The sequence below is a fragment of the Lontra canadensis genome, unplaced genomic scaffold (genome assembly GCF_010015895.1).
Source record: "Lontra canadensis isolate GAN:19392208 unplaced genomic scaffold, GSC_riverotter_1.0 scaffold4, whole genome shotgun sequence".
Taxonomy (NCBI): Eukaryota; Metazoa; Chordata; class Mammalia; order Carnivora; family Mustelidae; genus Lontra; species Lontra canadensis.
Window position 1 is genome coordinate 38,898,156 of NW_022630998.1, and position 20,015 is coordinate 38,918,170.

Sequence of the window (20,015 nt, forward strand, 5' to 3'; positions counted from 1 at the left end):
TAGGTTCAAGCAAACATATGCTTCCAGAAACTTGACAATTCTCAAAGGACTGATCGATTTGGACAAAGGAAGGTTGGGAGGTGAGGAGTGTAAATATAAGTAAGAGTTTAAGAAGATCCAAAAAAAAGGTAAGGGGCACCTGGGTGGCTCAGTGGGTTAAAGCCTCTGCCTTCAGGTCATGATTCCCAGGGTCCGGGTCCAGGGTCCTGGGTCCTGGGATCCAGCCCCGCATCAGGCTCTCTGCTCAGCAGGGAGCCTGCTTCCCACCCCCTCTCTCTGCCTGCCTCTCTGCCTACTTGTGATCTCTGTCTGTCAAATAAATAGAATCTTTAAAAAAAAAAAAAAGGAAGATAAAAATGTCTCCATTTGCTTGACGAGTAAGAGATAGTCTGTTAAGAATGAAGAAGAGTAGGATAGGGCTACGAGCTTCACAAGAATGAAGAACACTTCAAGCCAGGGTTACAGAAGATACAACAGATGATACCAGACAAGTAAAAGTGCTACTAAGAGCCACTGAGGGCTAAGTAAAGCTGAAAAACATGGAATTTGTATAGAGCCAATCAGAAACAACATGTAATCATCTCCTGCTACATTCAGGAGTCTAAAAATAAGAATTAGAAACAGAAAGTTGGGTTTACCTGAAAGGCTGGGATTGGCAAGAGATGTAGACAGTCCTACTCTCTAAAAAGGCCCCTCTCTGGGTATTATGCTGAGTGAAATGAGTCAATCAGAGAAAGACAATTATCATATGATTTCTCTGATATGAGGAATTTGAGAGGCAGGGTGGGAGGCCTGGGGGGTAGGCAAGGAAAAAATGAAACAAGATGGGATCAGGAGGAAGACAAACCATAAGAGACTCTGAATCTCACAAAACAAACTGAGGGTTGCTAGGGGGTTGGGGGTAAGGAGAGGGTGGCTGAGTTATGGACATTGGGGAGGGTATGTGCTATGGTGAGTTCTATGAAATGTGTAAGCCTGATGATTCACAGACCTGTACCCGTGGGGTAAATAATGGATTGATTATATGTTAACAAAAATAATTAAGTAAAAAAACAAACAAAAAAAAGGCCCCTCTGTATGCTCCTTAATATATAACTACATACATATATTAAACATGTATGCTCCACGCTTTCCTGAATTCTTAAATAATATAGGATGCCACTTTATCTTGTAGCATAAAAAAGGCTGATTTTGGAGACAGAAGACTTGGTCTTAGAGTTTTATATAGTTCTCTCATTCCTAAAATGGGAAGAATACCGCCTATTTTTTAAAGCTTTAGCAGTGATGAAATGTGACTTATGTAAAATGATCGGGACAGGGACTGGCACATAGTTAAAGCTACAAAATAAATGGTATCAGCCATTATTATGGTTTCTAAAAGTAACACCAACAGGAAAATATAACTGTATTTTGCTATTATTGTATCTAAGAGTTGTACTGAGTTCTCCATCCCTAGAGTAGTAAGTGGTTAAAACCTATACTGATTTTCTAGTTTATTCCTATGGATTAAAAAATAAACCTCTTCTCCCATTGTCTCAGGCCCTTTGACATTATTTACACTACTGTTAGTATATTTCCTCTGATGTCCTGGCCTTGTTTAAACATGTAACAATTAGATGAGATGGATATTTGAAATTTAAATCTTCACAGAAATCATAGGTAACAAATTGGCTAGATCTGAGAAAAAATTTTAATGGTATGGTTATCTGGGTTTCCTTTGGCTATCTGGGTTTCTTGTTTGTTTGTTTTTACAGCAAGAGACTTCAGTTTCTTCTACCAACTACCTGTATTTTCAGTCTGTACAAGAATGGTCAGCAACGTACAGTCCATGGAGTGATTTTCACAAAATCACTCACAAAATAACGTAGTCCCACTAGTAGCCCCTTCTTTGCTTTTGTCCTATTCTAACACCTACTCTTTTTTTTTTTTCTACTCCTGAATGAAGACTTGAATTGTGATCACCTAGAGATAACTGCAATTTGGAAAAAATTCGTAAAAATAGAAAAGTCCCCCAAAATAGGGCTATAATGATTGTGGCTATATTACTATATTTTTATTTGTCTGGTTAATAAATTAAAAGTAATTTATTTCATGATATCGTCCGTTTTCTTTTTACAGGTTCTGTACAAAATAGGATACCTCTCCTTCTAAACTTACCATTAAAACCTCTCTCAAACCTCTTGTTCTGTACTATTTAATACTTTTGCTCTCCACAAAGAAGGAAGCTTCTTGAATACAGAAGGGGAGGATATGTATTTTAGCCTGTAGTAACCTTCATAACATCTAGCATAACGACAAGCACATGGTAGAAACCAAAACACTTACTACTGCACACAAATTATCACTTCATAATCCAACAATCAGAAAAATACTTGAATAAGACATTTAAAAAGCCAAGACCTTAGTCTTTCACCTCTGTTTAAAGTAATATAAACTCTTAATTTTTATATTAACAAACAAGAAAAATTCAAATATTATTATTTGCTATAATGATTATTTTTCCAAGTAAACACATATGCTGTGTTGCAGACGATACAATGACAGTTTCTCACTCACAAGTAATTTGTAATCTAACAGGAATAAAAGATAACTGCCTAGAGGGCCATTACTCCTTTAAGAAGACCTATGATACATTTCTACAATGTAAACAAAGCAATTATTTTACATTATTCATTATACTTAGTTATAGGACTTAAAGCAGCACCTGAGCGCCTGAGTGGCTCAGTCATCAAGCGTCTGCCTTCGGCTCAAATCATGATCCCAGGGTTCAGGGATTGAGCCCCACATCAGACTCCTTGCTCGGCAGGGAGTCTGTTTCTCCCTCTCCCTCTGCCTACTTGTGCTCTAAGTAAATTAAAAAAAAAAAAGTTACAAAACTTTAAGAGATGGAAAGAAGTTCCTGAAGCATCATTTCTTCTTCCAATAGTCAGTCTCTAGAATTCAAACTAGTTTGGGTACTCAAATTTTTACTGAATCAATAGTTCAGAAATAATTCTAAAAATTTAAACCAGCCTACTTTTCTTAACTTTCTTTTTTCCTCCCGGAATGTTCTCACTGTAAAACTAAGTCTACTTAGTTTTCAACTCACCACAAACTTACTTGTCCACTATAGCCAACCATAAAATTATTGTCTTCATCTCAAAAGTTGATCAGGATCTTACTCAGAATATAAAAGGACAGGTAAGTCTTCTGGAGCATATTTTCTTATACGAGGAAGCTGGGGAAAATTTCACTTCTCTTATTTGGAGGCATGAAGGAACAGAGAAAATACCCTTTTAAAGTTCTAACAGATTTTTTACATCAGCCCTCACTCTTCAAATGTAAAAATAATAGGCCAGAATCCTACGGAAATTATGTACCAACTTAAAGAAGTATCTTGGAAAACTAACAAAAGGAGTACTTCATCATAAAGGAATAAAATGAAAAAAATTGTTGACACAAAGTGTTTTGAGTAAGGACAAAACCAAATTTAAAGAAAAATAAGGGTATCATATAAAAAGATGTAGAGGCAATTTTAGAATGTAATTGTATTGGGAACATCTTGATTTTTTTTAAAGCAAGAAAGAGCCCTCAGAGGAAACAAACTGCAACACTCAATTGAGTCAAAACAACTTTCTAAATAGTATATATACTTAGAAATACTGTAAATTCTAGGGTAGAATTATAAAAACAATATCCTAGTAGTTACAAATTTGACCACTTCCATAAAGTCATTATTAAAAAGGGAAGTTAAAGCATTTTTTCTTAAATGAGGAAATTACACTTTCAAACAAACATCTACATTCCTTCTCACAAAAAAGATGGGCTTTAACAAGTTACCTACTGATAATAAATAAATCCTACATTTTATTGATTTCCTTACCTTCTTAAATAAATTTACCAATATACTAGGAGAAATATTTGTGTTTAAGTGCCTGTGATTGCCTAGGTGGTGCAGTCGGTTAAGCGTCTAACTCTTGGTTTTAGCCTGGGTCCTGATCTCAGGGTCATGAGATTCAGGTCCATATTGGGAGTCTGCTAAGTTTCTCTTCCTCTTCATCTGCCCTTCCCCACTTCATGCTCTCTCTCAGAAACGTAAATTTATTAAATCTTGGGGGAAAAAAAAAGAATAAAGCATCCCTTCCTCTAAGCTGTCCACATGACTACAAAAAGCACAGTCCACCAACTTACAACCCTTGGACACAACCATATGCCACAGCTCTGCCTAGTATGTTAATGAAAAGGAAATCCTTTAATCTAAATCATTACCTTATATATATATATTTTTTTAAGATTTTTATTTATTTGACAGACAGATCACAAGTAGGCAGAGAGGCAGGCAGAGAGAGAGAGGAGGAGGAGGCAGGCTCCCTGCTGAGCAGAGAGCCCAAAGTGAGGCTCAATCCCAGGATCTTGGGATCATGACCTGAGCTGAAGGCTGAGGCTTTAACCACTGAGCCACCCAGGCGCCCTCATTACCTTATATTAAACCTTTTTTTGCTTTATATAAAAAGATTCAATCATTTCTTTAAACCTAACTTCTAGGGACCATGTATTCTGCAAGTGGTCACTACACTTAGTACACACTAGGTACTAAGTTAAATCCATTGGGTTTCACACACACACACACACACACACACACACACACACACAAATAAAGAGCACTATTTAGCCATGATTACTTTTTAACCCTTTGGAAAATTTCAAATAGCATACTTCTGCATTAATGATATGGAATTCATACCAATTTACTGACCTGTATGTTACTGACCTATAGGAACTATTTCTATAGCTCACATTTTAAAAAATAATCTCTTATTTTGAAATACATAGTTGGCTTTATCTATATTTGTTGCTATCTTTTTCATTTTTTGGAAAAAAATTAATTATTAAATAGACAAAGGGAGGCCCCATGTCCTTACCAATCCCATTCCCACTTGCTCTGCAAAGGAAACTCCCATTATGTAATTCAGTGTTTACTGTCCCTACTCATGTTCCTTGAACAGTTAATTATACTTTAAAAGGTTTTCTTACAGAGAATTAAAGATTATGTGAAAGGCATCAAAATCTACATATTCTTCTGGAACTTTGTTTTTCTTGCTCAATATTATGCTTTTTAGATTCACCCAGGTCAATGACTCATGTCATTCTACTGCATTCCTTTTTTTTTTTATAATAAACCTTTTAGAGCACACGAAAGAAGTGCAATAAACTCCATTAACCTATCACGTAACTTCAAGATTCCATCCATTCTTCCCCTTCCAGTATTTTTTTGCTACAGTATTTTAAATCCCAGATCTATCATTTTACCCTATAAAATTTATCTGAACTGCTGAATAGTCCCATTATATGAAACAGTCTTCTGCTGTTAAACATTAAAGTTGTTTTACATAATAAGAATTTTTTTTCCAATTTGCCAATCAACCTATTTATTAGAGGAGTCTAACTCACTTATACACATTATGGCTTTGGTATATTTGAACTTACTTCTTCCAGCTTACTTTAAGCTTTTTGCCTACCATTCTTTATTTCCTCCTTCCTTTCCTATCAAAAAATATTTTTTTAAAGATTTTATTTATTTGACAGAGAGAGTGATTAAAAGTAGGCAGAGAGACAGGCAGAGAGGGAGGGGGAAGCAGGCTCCCCACTGAGCAGAGAGCCCCACACGGGGCTTGATCCCAGGACCCCGAGATCATAACCTGAGCCCAAGGCAGAGGCTTAACCCACTGAGCCACCCAGGCACCCCCTTATCAATAAATTTTAATATCCTCTTCTTTGTCCTTATTTAAAAGACTTATTAGACTTTTATTCTTTTAGAAGTTAGGCTTAATGTACCTACTTGATTATTACTAACTCTGATACACCATTAATTTATAAAGTACACCATTATCTTGTGTACCTTTAAAACAGAAAAATGTTATCATCTAAAATATAAAATAATGCTTTCTTAGCACTTAAAATTCTAATTTTATACTTCTAGAAGAGCTCTTTTAGACTTACTTAGAAGTATACTGATACAGAATAAAAAGGAAAGCAAAATGAATTATTTGACATACTCTTACATCTTCCACATATTCAGATGTGAACCTTCTCAATTACTTTCTAATTGAGAGATTGCTGAGGTGTTTTTTCTCCACACAATATTATCTTCAATGTCATCAAGACCATGACTGATGCAGTACCTCTTAAAAATGCTCATTGTCTCCCAATTTTCTTCTAAACACCAGAGCTCACATTTTCTTGATCTTACCAGAAGGTCTCAACAAAAAGTTTTCAGACAAAAAACAGAACAATTCCTTCCTCAAATTGTCTTAAGATGGTCTGTTAACTAAAACATCAAAGTGCTGCAGTTGTCCAATCATGCTACCGCACAGAATAACCAAGTTCACACAGGCAATAAAAATACACATATAGGCGTGCCTGGGTGGCTCAGTGGTTAAAGCCTCTGCCTTCGGCTCAGGTCATGATCCCAGGGTCCTGGGATCGAGTCCCGCATCGGGCTCTCTGCTCAGCAGGGAGCCTGCCTCCTCCTCCTCCTCTCTCTCTCTGGCTCTCTACCTACTTGTGATCTGTCTGTCAAATAAAAAAAAATAATAATAAAAAAACTTAAAAAAAAAAATACACATATATATGTCACCTTATCAACAGTGATAATAAGATATCATCAGCAGAAAATGCATTCTGATTGCAAAGATGTGAGAAAACCAGAAACACCTGGTAGCTTTTAATATTCTCTTTTTCTCTGGAGTCTAGGTCTGAGTTTACCTTTATGTAACCTACTTAATACCAAGAATGTACTTTCAATCTGGGAACTCTTTTTTTTTTTTAAATATTTATATATACATATATATTTTCTTAAGTTTTTTTTTTCTTAAGTTTTTATGTTAATTCCAGTTAACATACAGTGTTGTATTCATCTGTGGACTACTGAATTTCCTCAGGTATGAAAAATCCTGAGCTATGAATTCTTTAAATATTACTAGACAACCATTCTTTCCATTTTCTTCTGGAATTCACATCAGATGAATGTTGGTAACCTTTCTTTTTGTTTTTTTATGATTTTATTTATTTGAGAAAGAGAAAGTGCAAGAATGCACATGAGTAGGGGAGAAGCAAAGGGAGAGGGAGAAACAGACTCCCTCCTAAGCACAGAGCCCAACCTGGGGCTCAATCCTAAAACCCTGAGACTATCACCTGAGCAGAAGACAGAGGTTTAACTGACTGAGTCACCCGGGTGCCCCAGTAATCTTTATTTCTTTGTACTAATGTTCTGGGGGGTTCCCTCAGTACCATCTTCCAAATTCAGTCTTTGACTACATCAAGTCTAAAGTTTGAGAGAGCAAGCAAGCGTGCACAAAGGGAGAAGCAGACTCCCCACTGAGCAGGGAACCTGATGCAGGACTCAAACCTGGGACCCTGATGCAGGACTCAAACCTGGGACCCTAAGATCATGCAAAGGCAGACCCTTAACCAACTGAGCCACCCAGGTGTCCCAAGTTTGTATTTTCTATTTCTTTTCCTCAATAACCATATTTTTCATTTCCAAGTTTTCTAATTAGCTGTCTTCCTATCAAGTAGACCTTATTCCATTATGCCTTAATTTTATTTACTAGTTTATATTCATTTATCTCTTTGAACATATTGAACACAATCTTTTTTATTCATCTGTTTTATAAATTTAAATTTTATCTTGAGTGAATTCTTCTTCCAATTGGTAAATTTATTGTTGTCTTAGCACTAGATTTCTTGGGTGTACTCTAGAATTTTGGTTGTTTGCTCATTTCAAATGGGAGGTTTCTTGTTTTGTCCCCTTCTCCTCTTCTCTCTCACTCCATAAGTGCTGTGGGACAGATCCACAGAATGCAATGTAAATGTCACCACCTAGAATTGTGTTATGTCTTATCCTTTGTGCTCACCCCACCTAATAGTTTTCATGGCATTTTGTGACACCCCTCAAAGTCCCCAATTTAGTATCAGTCTTATAAAGGTAGTTTTTAATTACTTCCCTGGAAGAATATGGGAGATATGGCCAAAAAAGTGATGAAATGTTCCTTAGCTTGATTTGGGTCAGAATTGTGTCCATTAGCCCCTACCTTCTGATAAAGCTTTAGCCCTAGTCAGCAGCCTAAGAGTTTTCTTTTTTTCTACCTATATTGCTTCACATAGACAGTGTGGGACTCCTTGTGCTTTATCTCAGATGGGTAACACTTAGTCCATTTTAAGAAACAAGAGCTTAAATTCCACAGCCTAACTTAGGACTTTGAGTCCAGCAAAACTAGCAAAACCAATCTCTACACACCACTTTGAGTTTCCATTCTGTTTCTGGTTCATAGAGATAATATTCTACTTTTTTAAGTCCTATAATTTTGTTCTGTTTTCCCTTCTTATATTTTATTTACAAATGCTGTGTGGAATGGTGTTTTAAAATAGTAAACGTACTGTGCCTTATTTTTTTCTCCCCCCCAACTTTTATTTATTGCACAAACATTAAAGGAAATCAGTTATGCCAAAATCCATGAACTGTTTTGATTTTTTCCATATTCTCTTCTAGTTTCTGTCCATATATATACACTTCTATAATTACTGGAATTGCTAAAATACAGTTACAACTTGGTTTTTTTTTTTTAATGGATATTTCACATACTTTAGAAAAGCTTTCAAAATTATCACTCCCTATGGCTCATTCCTAAATGAGATATAACACATCAAACAAGTGAATGGTTAGTTTAGACTGTTCTGAAAGGGGGAAAAAATCTACTTTCACTTAAAACGCCGAGTGGGGGAAAGGATTGTGGTTTACCGCAATACTACATAAATGTCTTCAAAGTCGGCAATAAATCACCCACAACACATATTTTAAAGCTTATCTTCAAGTATCTATGCCTTTCTAAATATACCAATCTTGACTAAAAAAAAATTTTACCTTACGTTAAATCCTACACCAAGCAGTATCTTATCAAGTATCTTATTATAAAAATAGCCAACAAATGTCAACAGCAAAAAGAAATTATTTCTTTTTATGTATCTGCTAATGTATTTTTCATACACAACACAACATATTCTACAAACCTAGCTCTGTTTCACTTAGGTAAATCATGAACACTCGGAGGCACAGTACAGTGTCTTCATCTTTTTTTTTTTAAAGATTTTATTTATTTATTTGACAGAGATCACAAGTAGGCAGAGAGGCAGGCAGAAAGAGGAGGAAGCAGGCTCTCCACTGAGCAGAGAGCCCGATGCGGGGCTCGATCCCAGGACCCTGGGATCATGACCTGAGCCCAAGGCAGAGGCTTTAACCCACTGAGCCACCCATGTGCCCCAGTGTCTTCATCTTTAATATTGAGATCATTCTTGAGTGTCTGAGGATTAAAAGCAGTCATTTGTTTAAAAGGGCTTTGAAACCACAGAGATTATTTTTATTACAATTACCTTTTCTATTTCTCTTTGTGTAGCTCCTTCCTTTTTCAAACGTTCCTGTTCTACACACTTGGCATTGTAATTTTCCTTGGATTTCTGGAGGGCCTGAGTTATGCTTTGAATAGTTTGAACAGCTTCCAGAGTTCCTGCAACTTCTTCTTTAGTCTGCGTGGTATGAAATGATTCATCAAAACAACTGAACTGTAAAGCACTCAATATTTCATCTATCATTCCTTTAGCAGGAAAAAAGTGATACCTTTTTATGAGATTTTACTTGTTCTTCTCCATACTTCTGAACTTCCTTTATTAGTTCTTGTAATTTTCTAACAAGATCCAAGTGACAGTTTGCTAATTTCTCTGTAGATGTTTTGAACACATCCCACACTGGTGCAAATGTTCTAAGGGAAAGAAAATATGGAAATTATTTAATAAAAGAAAAGTTTAAGGCTCCAAAACAGAACCAACAGAAAAAGTATTATATTCAGCAATTTTAATTAGATAAAATAGGAAATTAAAATAAAGCACAAATGAAATGACTGACAGACTGAGAGTGATTTTTTTAATCCTTGGTTAATTAAAATATTTGGACCTTAAGTACACAGGAATCAGTTAAATATTTATCACAGGTCTGGCCATGGCCCTCTCTTAATTATATCATACTATTTTCTGAGTTGATTTTGGGTTTTTTTTGACTTGTATCAGAAGCCTTTCTAATCACTGTCTATTGTTAAAAATCAGCTTTTACCAAATTTCAATTTTTGGCTATTTAGTGCTCATTTAAAATGCTTAATCAAAAAATAAAAGTTCCTCTGAATTCAAACATGCAAACTCAAATGCACACCACAGGATTTTATAAGAATCTTCATCATTAATAATCATTTGAGAATTATTTTAATGCTGTCACTTGAAATCTTGTTTCAGATCATTTTATCTATGTACTTTAACACTAAGACAGTCCCCTTTCCACTACATGGTACGTGAAACATGACATACTTTCCTACCACTTTTTCACAAAACTGAGAATTTAGTGTTTTCTGCAGGTTCAAGTATATCCAAGAATTACTACATTATTATATCTTGGATAGTACTTAGGATGTCAGTGCTTAGCTTAAACCAATCTGGCCAATAAGGAATGATCTAAGGATAATTTTATATATGTTTTCCTCAGGTACTACCTAACATATTTTCAACATCATCTGTTTTGCACTATGACCAGACCTCTACTTGAAAACAAACAGAAGCACAAGGCAAAAGGACAGAGAAAGAACTTACTTATCCTAATATGTACTCTGTCCCAATTACTACATTTCCTATCCAACGAGAATGCTAACTCACAGTAATCATTTTAAGCAATAGTAAAGAAGTTCAAAAAGGAAAGTTAAGATTCTTAGAATAGGGCTGTTCTGATTAGATCTCACCCCACACTTTAAAAGCTAAATCAGCATCAAATCTGGCAAGGAGTTAAATGAAAAATATTGAGAGTAAAAATAGATAACTGGAAAGTATCCACTCACAACAGCACCAAAATACATGTACATCACTTCAATGTAAACCTGATACATGACAGTGTGAATTTCACAAAGCAGGAAGATGAGGAGTGTCCCCTTACCCAAGGATTCTTTATATTGTAAAGGGGTTCAACGTAAGACTTCTCTAAGTAGAGGTTTCTTTAAGGAATGTCAAATATCATTACATTTTTTAAAGTCTGATATACAGAACATTTTTGGGGTCATGTAATACACATTAATGTATAATAAGCAGAAAAAAAGAAAACTGACCAGTCTAAGTTATGTTTAAATGCAAAAAATACAAAGAGGAAACTCAATTTCTTGGCTAAATATCCATCAGTAAGATGTTAATATTTAAAATCTTTATAATCTTAAGCAATGACACGAACTCGTAAAATACATCCATTATTTATGAGAACCACACATTCCAAAAACAGAAATGCTGTCAACATCCTTATTATCAGGAAACACAGGTGAAGTCAATCCATGTTTTTTCTACCTCCCACCTGATAACTAAAAATAAGGTAGAATTTCCTATAATAGAACCACAACCAAATAAGTACATTATATGTTGTTATATTTATGAACCATTATGTCTTCAAGAAGAACTTAAATATTCTCAAGAACTGTGCCTAAATCAACATTGAAAAAGAGTTTTTCAAAGAAACTAACTCACCCAAGTTGTGAATAATTGCTTGCAGATTTTGCTAGTTTCGTCATTGACCTGGAGTATGCTTCTTCTATTGTAGCTCTGTTAAATCAAATTTCCATAGGATAAGAGCTCTCAAACACATAGAAAAATTATCAAATATAATTAAAACTGTTGAAACAAAAAAACTCAAATTATATATTAAAAATAAGTAAGTACTGGGGTGCCTGGTTGACTCAGTCAGTAGATCATTCGACTCTTCATCTTGGGGTCATAAGTTCAAGCCCAAGGTTGGATATAGAGCTTATTTAAAAAGGAAAAAAAAAAAAAAAAAAAAAAGTAGGTATGTGGTCATGATACTCAGGTATCTTAGTCCCCTCAAGCTAAAAATATCCAAACCAAACTTATTTCAAACTCTTCCCCAACCCCATGCCCACAAAACCCAGCTCTCTTGCAAAAAGGAACTGTTAAAAGTAACTCTCTCACTGATGGAACTGTGAGTTTTTTCACTCCTTTAAACTTCTGTATGTCTTTTTTAACATAATGTATCACACAAGGGTAGTACTTTGATCATCTAAAAAAAGTTAATACAGAAAAAAACATTATCTCAATGGGTAAGTTTAACAGCAACAAAAAGTGATTCACTCTCCAGCACCAGTAAACTGATACAAAAACCTCCTGATGAGGAAACCCAGAAAATCATGGAGAAAGGGTCTGACTAAAAGGCATCAGAGAGCTCAGGAGGCAATTAACAATGAGTAAGCCAAGATCTAAGAGAAGGATCTCCAAAGAAATAAGTCAGATACATTGGTCAGCTTTTCCCTGGGGGGCATCTAGAAGCAGAAACCGAGACTAAGAAGAGGAGCAGAGTTTTTCAAAGCCTCACAGGATAAGGGAGACAAGACTAGATTGAGACTTACCAGAGATGGGAAGCATGGGAAATCCCATAACGTTAAGCTGACACTCAATGAGTAAGGATAAACCTAAGTAGGCAAGCTTTCAAAGGACTACCAACTGTATTTTTTCAAACCCTGATACTGGATCCTGGTATGGATGTCTTACACACATTCATAAAGCATCAGGCACATAAGCCAATAAGACAAAGGAACAAAAACCAGGAAGAACAAATTTGCAATGTTCCAAATGCTGAGATTATAAAGCTTAGATTTTATGAGTTCATATATTATCTTCAAGGAGATAGTACATTAAAGCAAGAATTTGCGGGGCACCTACCTGGCTCAGTCACTAGAGCATGTGACTCTTGATCTCAGGGTCCTGAGTTCAAGCCCTACGCTGGGTGTAGAGTGTAAATCAATCAAGAATTTCAGTAGAGAAATGGAAATCATTTTTTTTAATTTTTTTTTAAGATTTTATTTATTTATTTGACAGACAGAGACTACAAGTAGACAGAGAGGCAGGCAGAGAGAGAGGAGGAATCAGGCTCCCCACCGAGCAGAGAGCCCGATGCGGGGCTCAATCCCAGGACCATGAGATCATGACCTGAGCCGAAGGCAGAGGCTTTAACCCACTGAACCACCCAGGCGCCCCGGAAATCATTTTTAAAAAGTGAAGGAAATCATAGCAAATTTGAAAAAAAATACAAACTCTTTATCTGAAAAATACAGTATCAAAAATTAATATCTCAACCCATGAGGTTAAATAGCACATTCAATACACTACAGTGAGAATCAGTAAACCAGAAGAGAAGTGAGAAGACTCTATCCTGGTATAAAGCTCAGAGAGAGAAAAGAATGAAAATAGAGAAGAGAAATGGAAGAATGGAAAACAGAAAAAGGACAAAGTAAAAAAACCTAATGTATAAAGGGGCGGGGGGAGGTCAGAAGAATTATTTCCAGAAATAATGATGGACAATTTTCCAAAACTGACAAAAGAGAGCAAACCACAGATCCAAGTAGCCCAACAAACCCTAAGAGTAAAAATAAAAAGAAATCTATACCTCATCACATAGTAAAACTATGTCTACCTAGGTGACATGTTTATACCTAGGTGAAAAGTGCTGAAAATGAAAGGCTAAAAGAAAATCTTAAAAGCAGCTAAACCCTTCTGACCACCAAATATTACCTTTAAAGAAGCAATAATTACTGATACCTAACATCTCAACAATAGATACTGGAATGATCTTGAATTAAAAAAAAAAAAATTTCAGTGAGCACCTGGGTGTCTCACTCAGTTAAGCATCTGCCTTCAGCCTAGGATTGAGTCCCACACCAGGTTCTCTGCTCAGCAAGGCAGTCTGCCTCTCCCTCTCCTTCTGCCTCTCCCCCATGCTCATGCTCTCGCTCTCTCTCTCTCAACTAAATAAAATTCTTAAATAAAAATCCAGTGAAATGCAAAACTGTGCAACTTCTAGAAAATAATAACATAAGAGAAAACCCAGGAGATCCTGGATATAGTGATGTCTTTCCAAATAAACAACTAAGACCTATGACAGAAATCAGTAAGTTGGACTTCATTAAACAAAAAATTTCTGCTCTGTGAAACACAATGTCGAGAAAATGAGAAGTCATAAACTGGAAGAAACCATTTACAAAAGACACATTTGAAGAAAGACGTATCTCAAATATAAAGAACTCTTAGAACTCAACAATAAGACAACAATGAGATTTAAAAATGGGCCAACAACCTTAACAGACATCTCACCAAAAAAGATATAAAGGTATCAAATAAGCATATAAAAAGAAGCTACATACACATCATATGTCATCAAGGAAATCTAAATTAAAACAAGATACAACTATATACCTATTACAAGGACCAAAGTCTGAACCACTGAGAAAACCAAATACTAGCAAGGCTGTGGAGCAAAGGAATTCTCAAACATTGCTGGCAGAAATGCAAAATGATACAGCTACTTTGGCACAGTTTGGCAGTTACTTAAAAAACTAAACATTTATTATACTCTGACCATATAATTCAGCAATGGAGTTCCTTGTTATCTACCCAAAGGAGTTGGAAACATGTCCACAAAAAAACCCGCACACAGATGCTTATAGGACCTTTATTCATTACTGCCAAAACTTGGAAGTAACCAAGATATCTTCCAGACAATGGAGTATTATTCAGTACTAAAAAGAAATGAGCCACCAAGGCATGAAAAGACATTAAGTCACCTTAAATGAATACTACTAAATGAAAGAAGCCAATCTGAAAAGTCTTATTAGATACTGTACGATTTCAACTATATGACAACTGGAAAAGGCAATCAGTGAAAAAAAGCATAAAGAATTCCTAAGACAGTGAAAATACTTTACATAATACTGTAATGATGGATACATGTCATTATCATTTGTCCAACCCATATAATGTACGGGTGAACCCCCAAGGCAAAACAATGGACTTTGGGTGATTATAATGTGTCAATGTAGGTTCACACCTGGTAAAAAATATACCATATTCCAGGGGGGGTGGGGATACAGACAAAATAGGCGAAGATGATTAAGAGATACAAACTTCCAGTTATAAAATAAGTAAGTTATGGGTACGAAAAGTATAGCATTGGGAACAGGGCCAACAATATTGGAATAAATTCATATGGTGACAGAATGTAACCACATTTATTGTGGTGAGCTTTTCCTAATGTACACAATTATCAATTCAGTACATTGTATGCCTGAAACTAATATAATTTGTATGTCAACTAAATTTTGTATGTCAATTAAAATTTTTTAAATAAAAATTTTAAAAATTAAGAAATTAAAACAAATGTTTTAGATATACCATTCTGGTGAAGGATATTGATAATGGGGGAAGCTATGCATCTGTAAGGGCAGGGGGCAAATGGGAAATCTCCCCATCTTCCTCTCAATTTTGTTGTAAACCTAGGATAACCATTAAAAGAAAAGTAGAAGAAGCTATTACTTCTAAGCTAATAGAAGATTTTTTTTTAAAGTCCAAAAAGCAAGAAAGAAGAGGAAAAAAATTCAGTGTAAGTAGGATAAAAAATAATAAATTTAAAATAGCATATAGTTTGGCAACCTACAGCAGCATTGGCCACATATGGCCCATTTTTGTTCTTATAAATAAAGTTTTTATTAGAGCACAGCCAAGCTCATTTATTTACATATTAGTTATGGCTATATTTGTACTAAAAGAGCAAAGATGATAGCTGCAACAGAGATCAGATGATACACAAAACCTAAAATATTTACTTTCTGGACTTTTTCACAAAAAATCTGACAACCTCTGAGACAAGAGATTTGAACCCAAATATATCTACAATTATACTGTACGTAATAGACTAAATTCTCCAATTAAAGGAAAAATGCCTTTAAAAATAACACACTACACCACAAGGACACAGCAAAGAAAAGAATACAAATACCACACAAAAACTTAACAAAAGCAAATTGATGACACTTAAAAAAAGAACAAAAACAAAAAAAAAACAAAAACAAAAGTAGACTTAAAGCAAAAAACAATGCCAGGCATATAAAGGACACTTCACAATGATAAAAAGTTCAGTTCGCCTGAAGATGTATTAGTTCTAAAGTTGTATCTGCCCAGAAAACCTAAAGACATTTTCCCAAAGAAGACATACTGATGGTCAACAGACACATGAAAAGGTGCTCAGTATCACTAATCATCAGAGAAATGCAAGTCAAAACCACAATGTGATATCACCTCATACCAGTTAGAATAGCTAGTATCAAAAAAGACAAGAAATAACAAGTGTTGGCGAGGATGTGGAGAAAAAGGAAACATCATGCAGTGTTGGTGGGAATGTAAATTCATGCAGCCCCTGTGGAAAACATTATTGAGGTTCCTCAAAGAAATTAAAAATAAAAATACCATATAATCCAGTGATTCTACTGGATATTTACCCAAAGAAAACAAAAACACTAATTCAGAAAGACATATGCACCACTGTGTTTATTGCAGCATCATCTATAATAGCCAAGATACAGAAGCAACCTAAATGTCCACTCTTAGATGAATGGATTAAGAAAATGTGGGATGGATGGACAAGATAGATGGATGAACGGACGGACGGACAGACAGATACTACTCAGCCAGCCATAAAAAGAATGAGATCAGTTTTGGGGGGTGTGCGGGGCGGTTAGCCTGGTGGTGGGTATTATGGAGGGCACTTATTGCATGAAGCACTGAATGTGGTCCGTAAACAATGAATTTTGAAACAATATTGAAAAAAATTTAATTTAATTTAATTAAAAAAAAGAAAGAATGAGATCTTGCCATTTACAATAACATGGATGGACATAAGAGGGATTACAGTAAGTGAAATGTCAGACAAATACCATACGGTTTCACTTATATTTGGAATCTAAAAAATAGAACAAATGTGGGGCGCCTGGGTGGCTCAGTGGGTTAAGCCTCTACCTTCGGCTCACGTCATGGTCTCAGGGTCCTGGGATCAAGCCCCACATCACGTCGGGCTCTCAAGGGGAGCCTGCTTCCCTTCTCTCTCTCCCTGCCTCTCTGCCTACCTGCGATCTCTCTCTGCCAAATAAATAAATAAAATCTTAAAAAAAAAAAATGAACAAACAAACAAAAAAGCATAACCAGACCTAAAGATACAGAGAACATACTGGTGGTTGTCAGAAGGAAGGTAACAGGAGGGATGAGGGGGAATGGGCAATATAGATGAAAGGGGAGCAGGAGGTACAGGCTTCCATTTATGGTATGAATAAGTCATGGGGATAAAAGGTACAGCAGAGGAAATACTGTAAAAACTATTGTAATAGCACTGTATGGTACTACATGGTAGCTATACTTGTGGTGAGCATAGCATTAAGTATACAGTTGTCAAATCACTATGTTGTACACCTGAAACTAATGTTAACATTATGTCAACCACACCTCAATTAAAAAAAAAGAATGTGTATTCACCTACTAATATGGCTTCAAATATATAAAAGCAAAGTTGACAGAAGTACATGGATAAACAGAAAAACCACAATCAAAATGAGAGACTTTGACTATAATCCTCTTAGGAAATGATAAAATGAGCAGGAAAAACAAAAACAAAAACAAAAACCAGTGGGGAAAGATTAGAAATGAACAAAAGAATGCACAAACTTAAAAACATATAGACAACAAATGCAGAACCCAGACTTTCAGGTACATGAAGATATTTACCAAAATTGACTCTATCCTGGTCCATAATCCAAGTGTCAACATATTTCAAAATGCTGAAATCATACAGAGTATGTTCTCTAAATACATGTAATTAAGCATAAGCAAAAATGTACCTTTAAAAATCAATACATATCTAGAAATTTAAAAATATACTTCTAAATAACCCAGGGAGGCAAGAAAAAAAGCACAAGTTTAAAGTATCTTTAAACTAAATATAATGAAAATTCTACTACTCAAAACTGGTGAGACACAATAAAGCAATGCTTAAGGGAAATTTACAGACTTAAATGAATATATCAGAAATGAAAAAAGGCTGGAGCACCTGGCTGGCTCAGCTGGTGGAGCATGCAACTCTTGATCTTGGGGTTGTGAGTTTGAGCCTCATGCTGGGTGTACACATTACTCAAAAAAATTAAGTATTAAAAAAAAAGAAATGAAAAAAGGGTGAAAAGCATTGTTAAACATCCATCTCAAAGTTAGAAAAAGAACAGCAAACCGAACACAAAGTCAAAGGAAATAAGGAATAGAAAGTTAATGAAATAGAAAGTAAACATACAAAAAGATCAGCAAAGCCAATAGTTGCTTTTTTATAAAAACTTAGAACAAACAAGTGACAAATGAGACTGATCAAAAAATATAAAGAAGGCACAAATAACTGATGTCAGGAGTGAAAAGGGGACATCTAACACAGATCCAGCAGGCATTTAAAAAGTTCATAAAAGGGGGTGTACCTGGCTGGCTTAGTCAATAGAACATGCAACGCTTAATACTAGGGTCATGAGTTCAAGACCCACATTGGGCATGGAGCCTAGTTAAAATAAAAATGAAAAAAAAATTTTTAAATGTAGATGAAATTATAAAATCTCTTGAAAATGTAATTTATTAGGGTGCCTGGGTGGCTCATTCAGTTGAGTGGCAGACTCCTGATTTTGGCTCAGGTCATAGTCTCAGGATTTTGGGATCAAGCCAGCCCCCAACTCCCACACTCAGTAGGGAGTCTACTTCTCTCCCCTTCCTCTCTATGTGTCCCTCCCCCCAACTCATGCATGCTCCAGCTTTTTCTAAAATAAGTAAATCTTTAAAACTCTCTGTGTGTTTGTGTGTGTGTGTGTATGTGTATATGACTTATCAAACTCACTGAAGAACGGGAATATCTGAATAGTCTTATAACTACTGAAGAAATTAAGTATGTAATTTGAAACCTTCCTATAAAGATGATTTCAAGTCCAGGTGGGTCTACTAGCAAAATCTATGAAACACATAAAGAAGAAACTATAATATTCCACAAATTTTTTCAGTGAATAAAAAAATGAGATACATGCAACTCATTTTATAAGCCTAACTAACCTTGAGACCAAAACCTAAGGACACTTAGATAAAGGAATTTTTCAGGCCAATCTCAATAACAAATATAGATGCTAAAATCCTAAATAAAATAGCAAACTAACCCACCAATATATAAAAGTGATAGTATATCTCCACCAAGTTGGTTTGTATCAGAAATGGAAAGTCTAACATTCAAAAATCAAAGTAATTCAGATTTTAACAAGGGGGGAAAAAAGAAAGAAAAACATCTCAATAGATACAGGAAAAGTATCTGGCCAAATTCAACATCCATTCATAATTTTTAAAAAAAAGGAAATTTCCTTGATTTGATTAACAGTAAGGAAAAAAACTGACTAAATATATAATATTTAAGAGTGAAATGTGAGGGGTGCCTGGGTGGCTCAGTTGGTTAAGCGTCTGACTCTAAATCTCAGCTCAGGTCTTGATCTCAGGGTACTGAGTTCAAGCCCCATGTTGGGCTCCACGCTGGGCATGGAGCCTAACTTAAAAAAAAACAAGAGTGAGGGGCCCCTGGGTGGCTCAGTGGGTTAAAGCCTCTGCCTTCGGCTCTGGTCATGATCCCAGGGTCCTGGGATCGAGCCCCGGGCTCTCTGCTTAGCAGGGAGCCTGCTTCCTCCTCTCTCTGCCTGTCTCTCTGCCTACTTGTGATCTCTGTCTGTCAAATAAACAAACAAAATCTTTAGAAAAAATTTTAAATTAAAAAAAAAAAAAAACAAGAGTGAAATAAATGTGAGACCAGGAACAAGACAAGATGCCTGCCATCAGCATTTCTATTCAGTATTACACCTAAAGTAATACTTCAGTATGGTAAGATAAGAAAACTAAATAAAGGTATGAGGACTGGAAACTGAGATATAAAACTGTCACTTATACAAGATGATTGTACACACAGAAAATCCAAAACAATTTACAGATAAATTATCAAAATAAGCAAGGACTTACACGTTTCTGGACACAAAGTCAATACATAAAAATCAAGGGGATTTATATATAAATGT

General features: G+C 35.5%; 1 protein-coding gene across 2 annotated transcripts in view; it reads right to left on the reverse strand.

Annotated features, from left to right (window-relative positions):
* FCHO2 (FCH and mu domain containing endocytic adaptor 2) overlaps positions 1-20,015 on the reverse strand; it is a 118,253-nt gene that overhangs the window by 76,973 nt on the left and 21,265 nt on the right. Inside the window, exons 2-5 of one of the 2 annotated variants that reach the window (XM_032848693.1) lie at positions 17,671-17,723; positions 11,581-11,655; positions 9,653-9,794; positions 9,409-9,561 (exon numbers count right to left, since the gene is read on the reverse strand). In XM_032848693.1, coding sequence (XP_032704584.1) covers positions 9,409-9,561; positions 9,653-9,794; positions 11,581-11,624 — 339 coding nt within the window. In that variant the 5' untranslated portion in view covers positions 11,625-11,655; positions 17,671-17,723. The remainder of the gene's footprint in view (positions 1-9,408; positions 9,562-9,652; positions 9,795-11,580; positions 11,656-17,670; positions 17,724-20,015) is intronic. The other variant, XM_032848700.1, reaches the window with a different exon arrangement.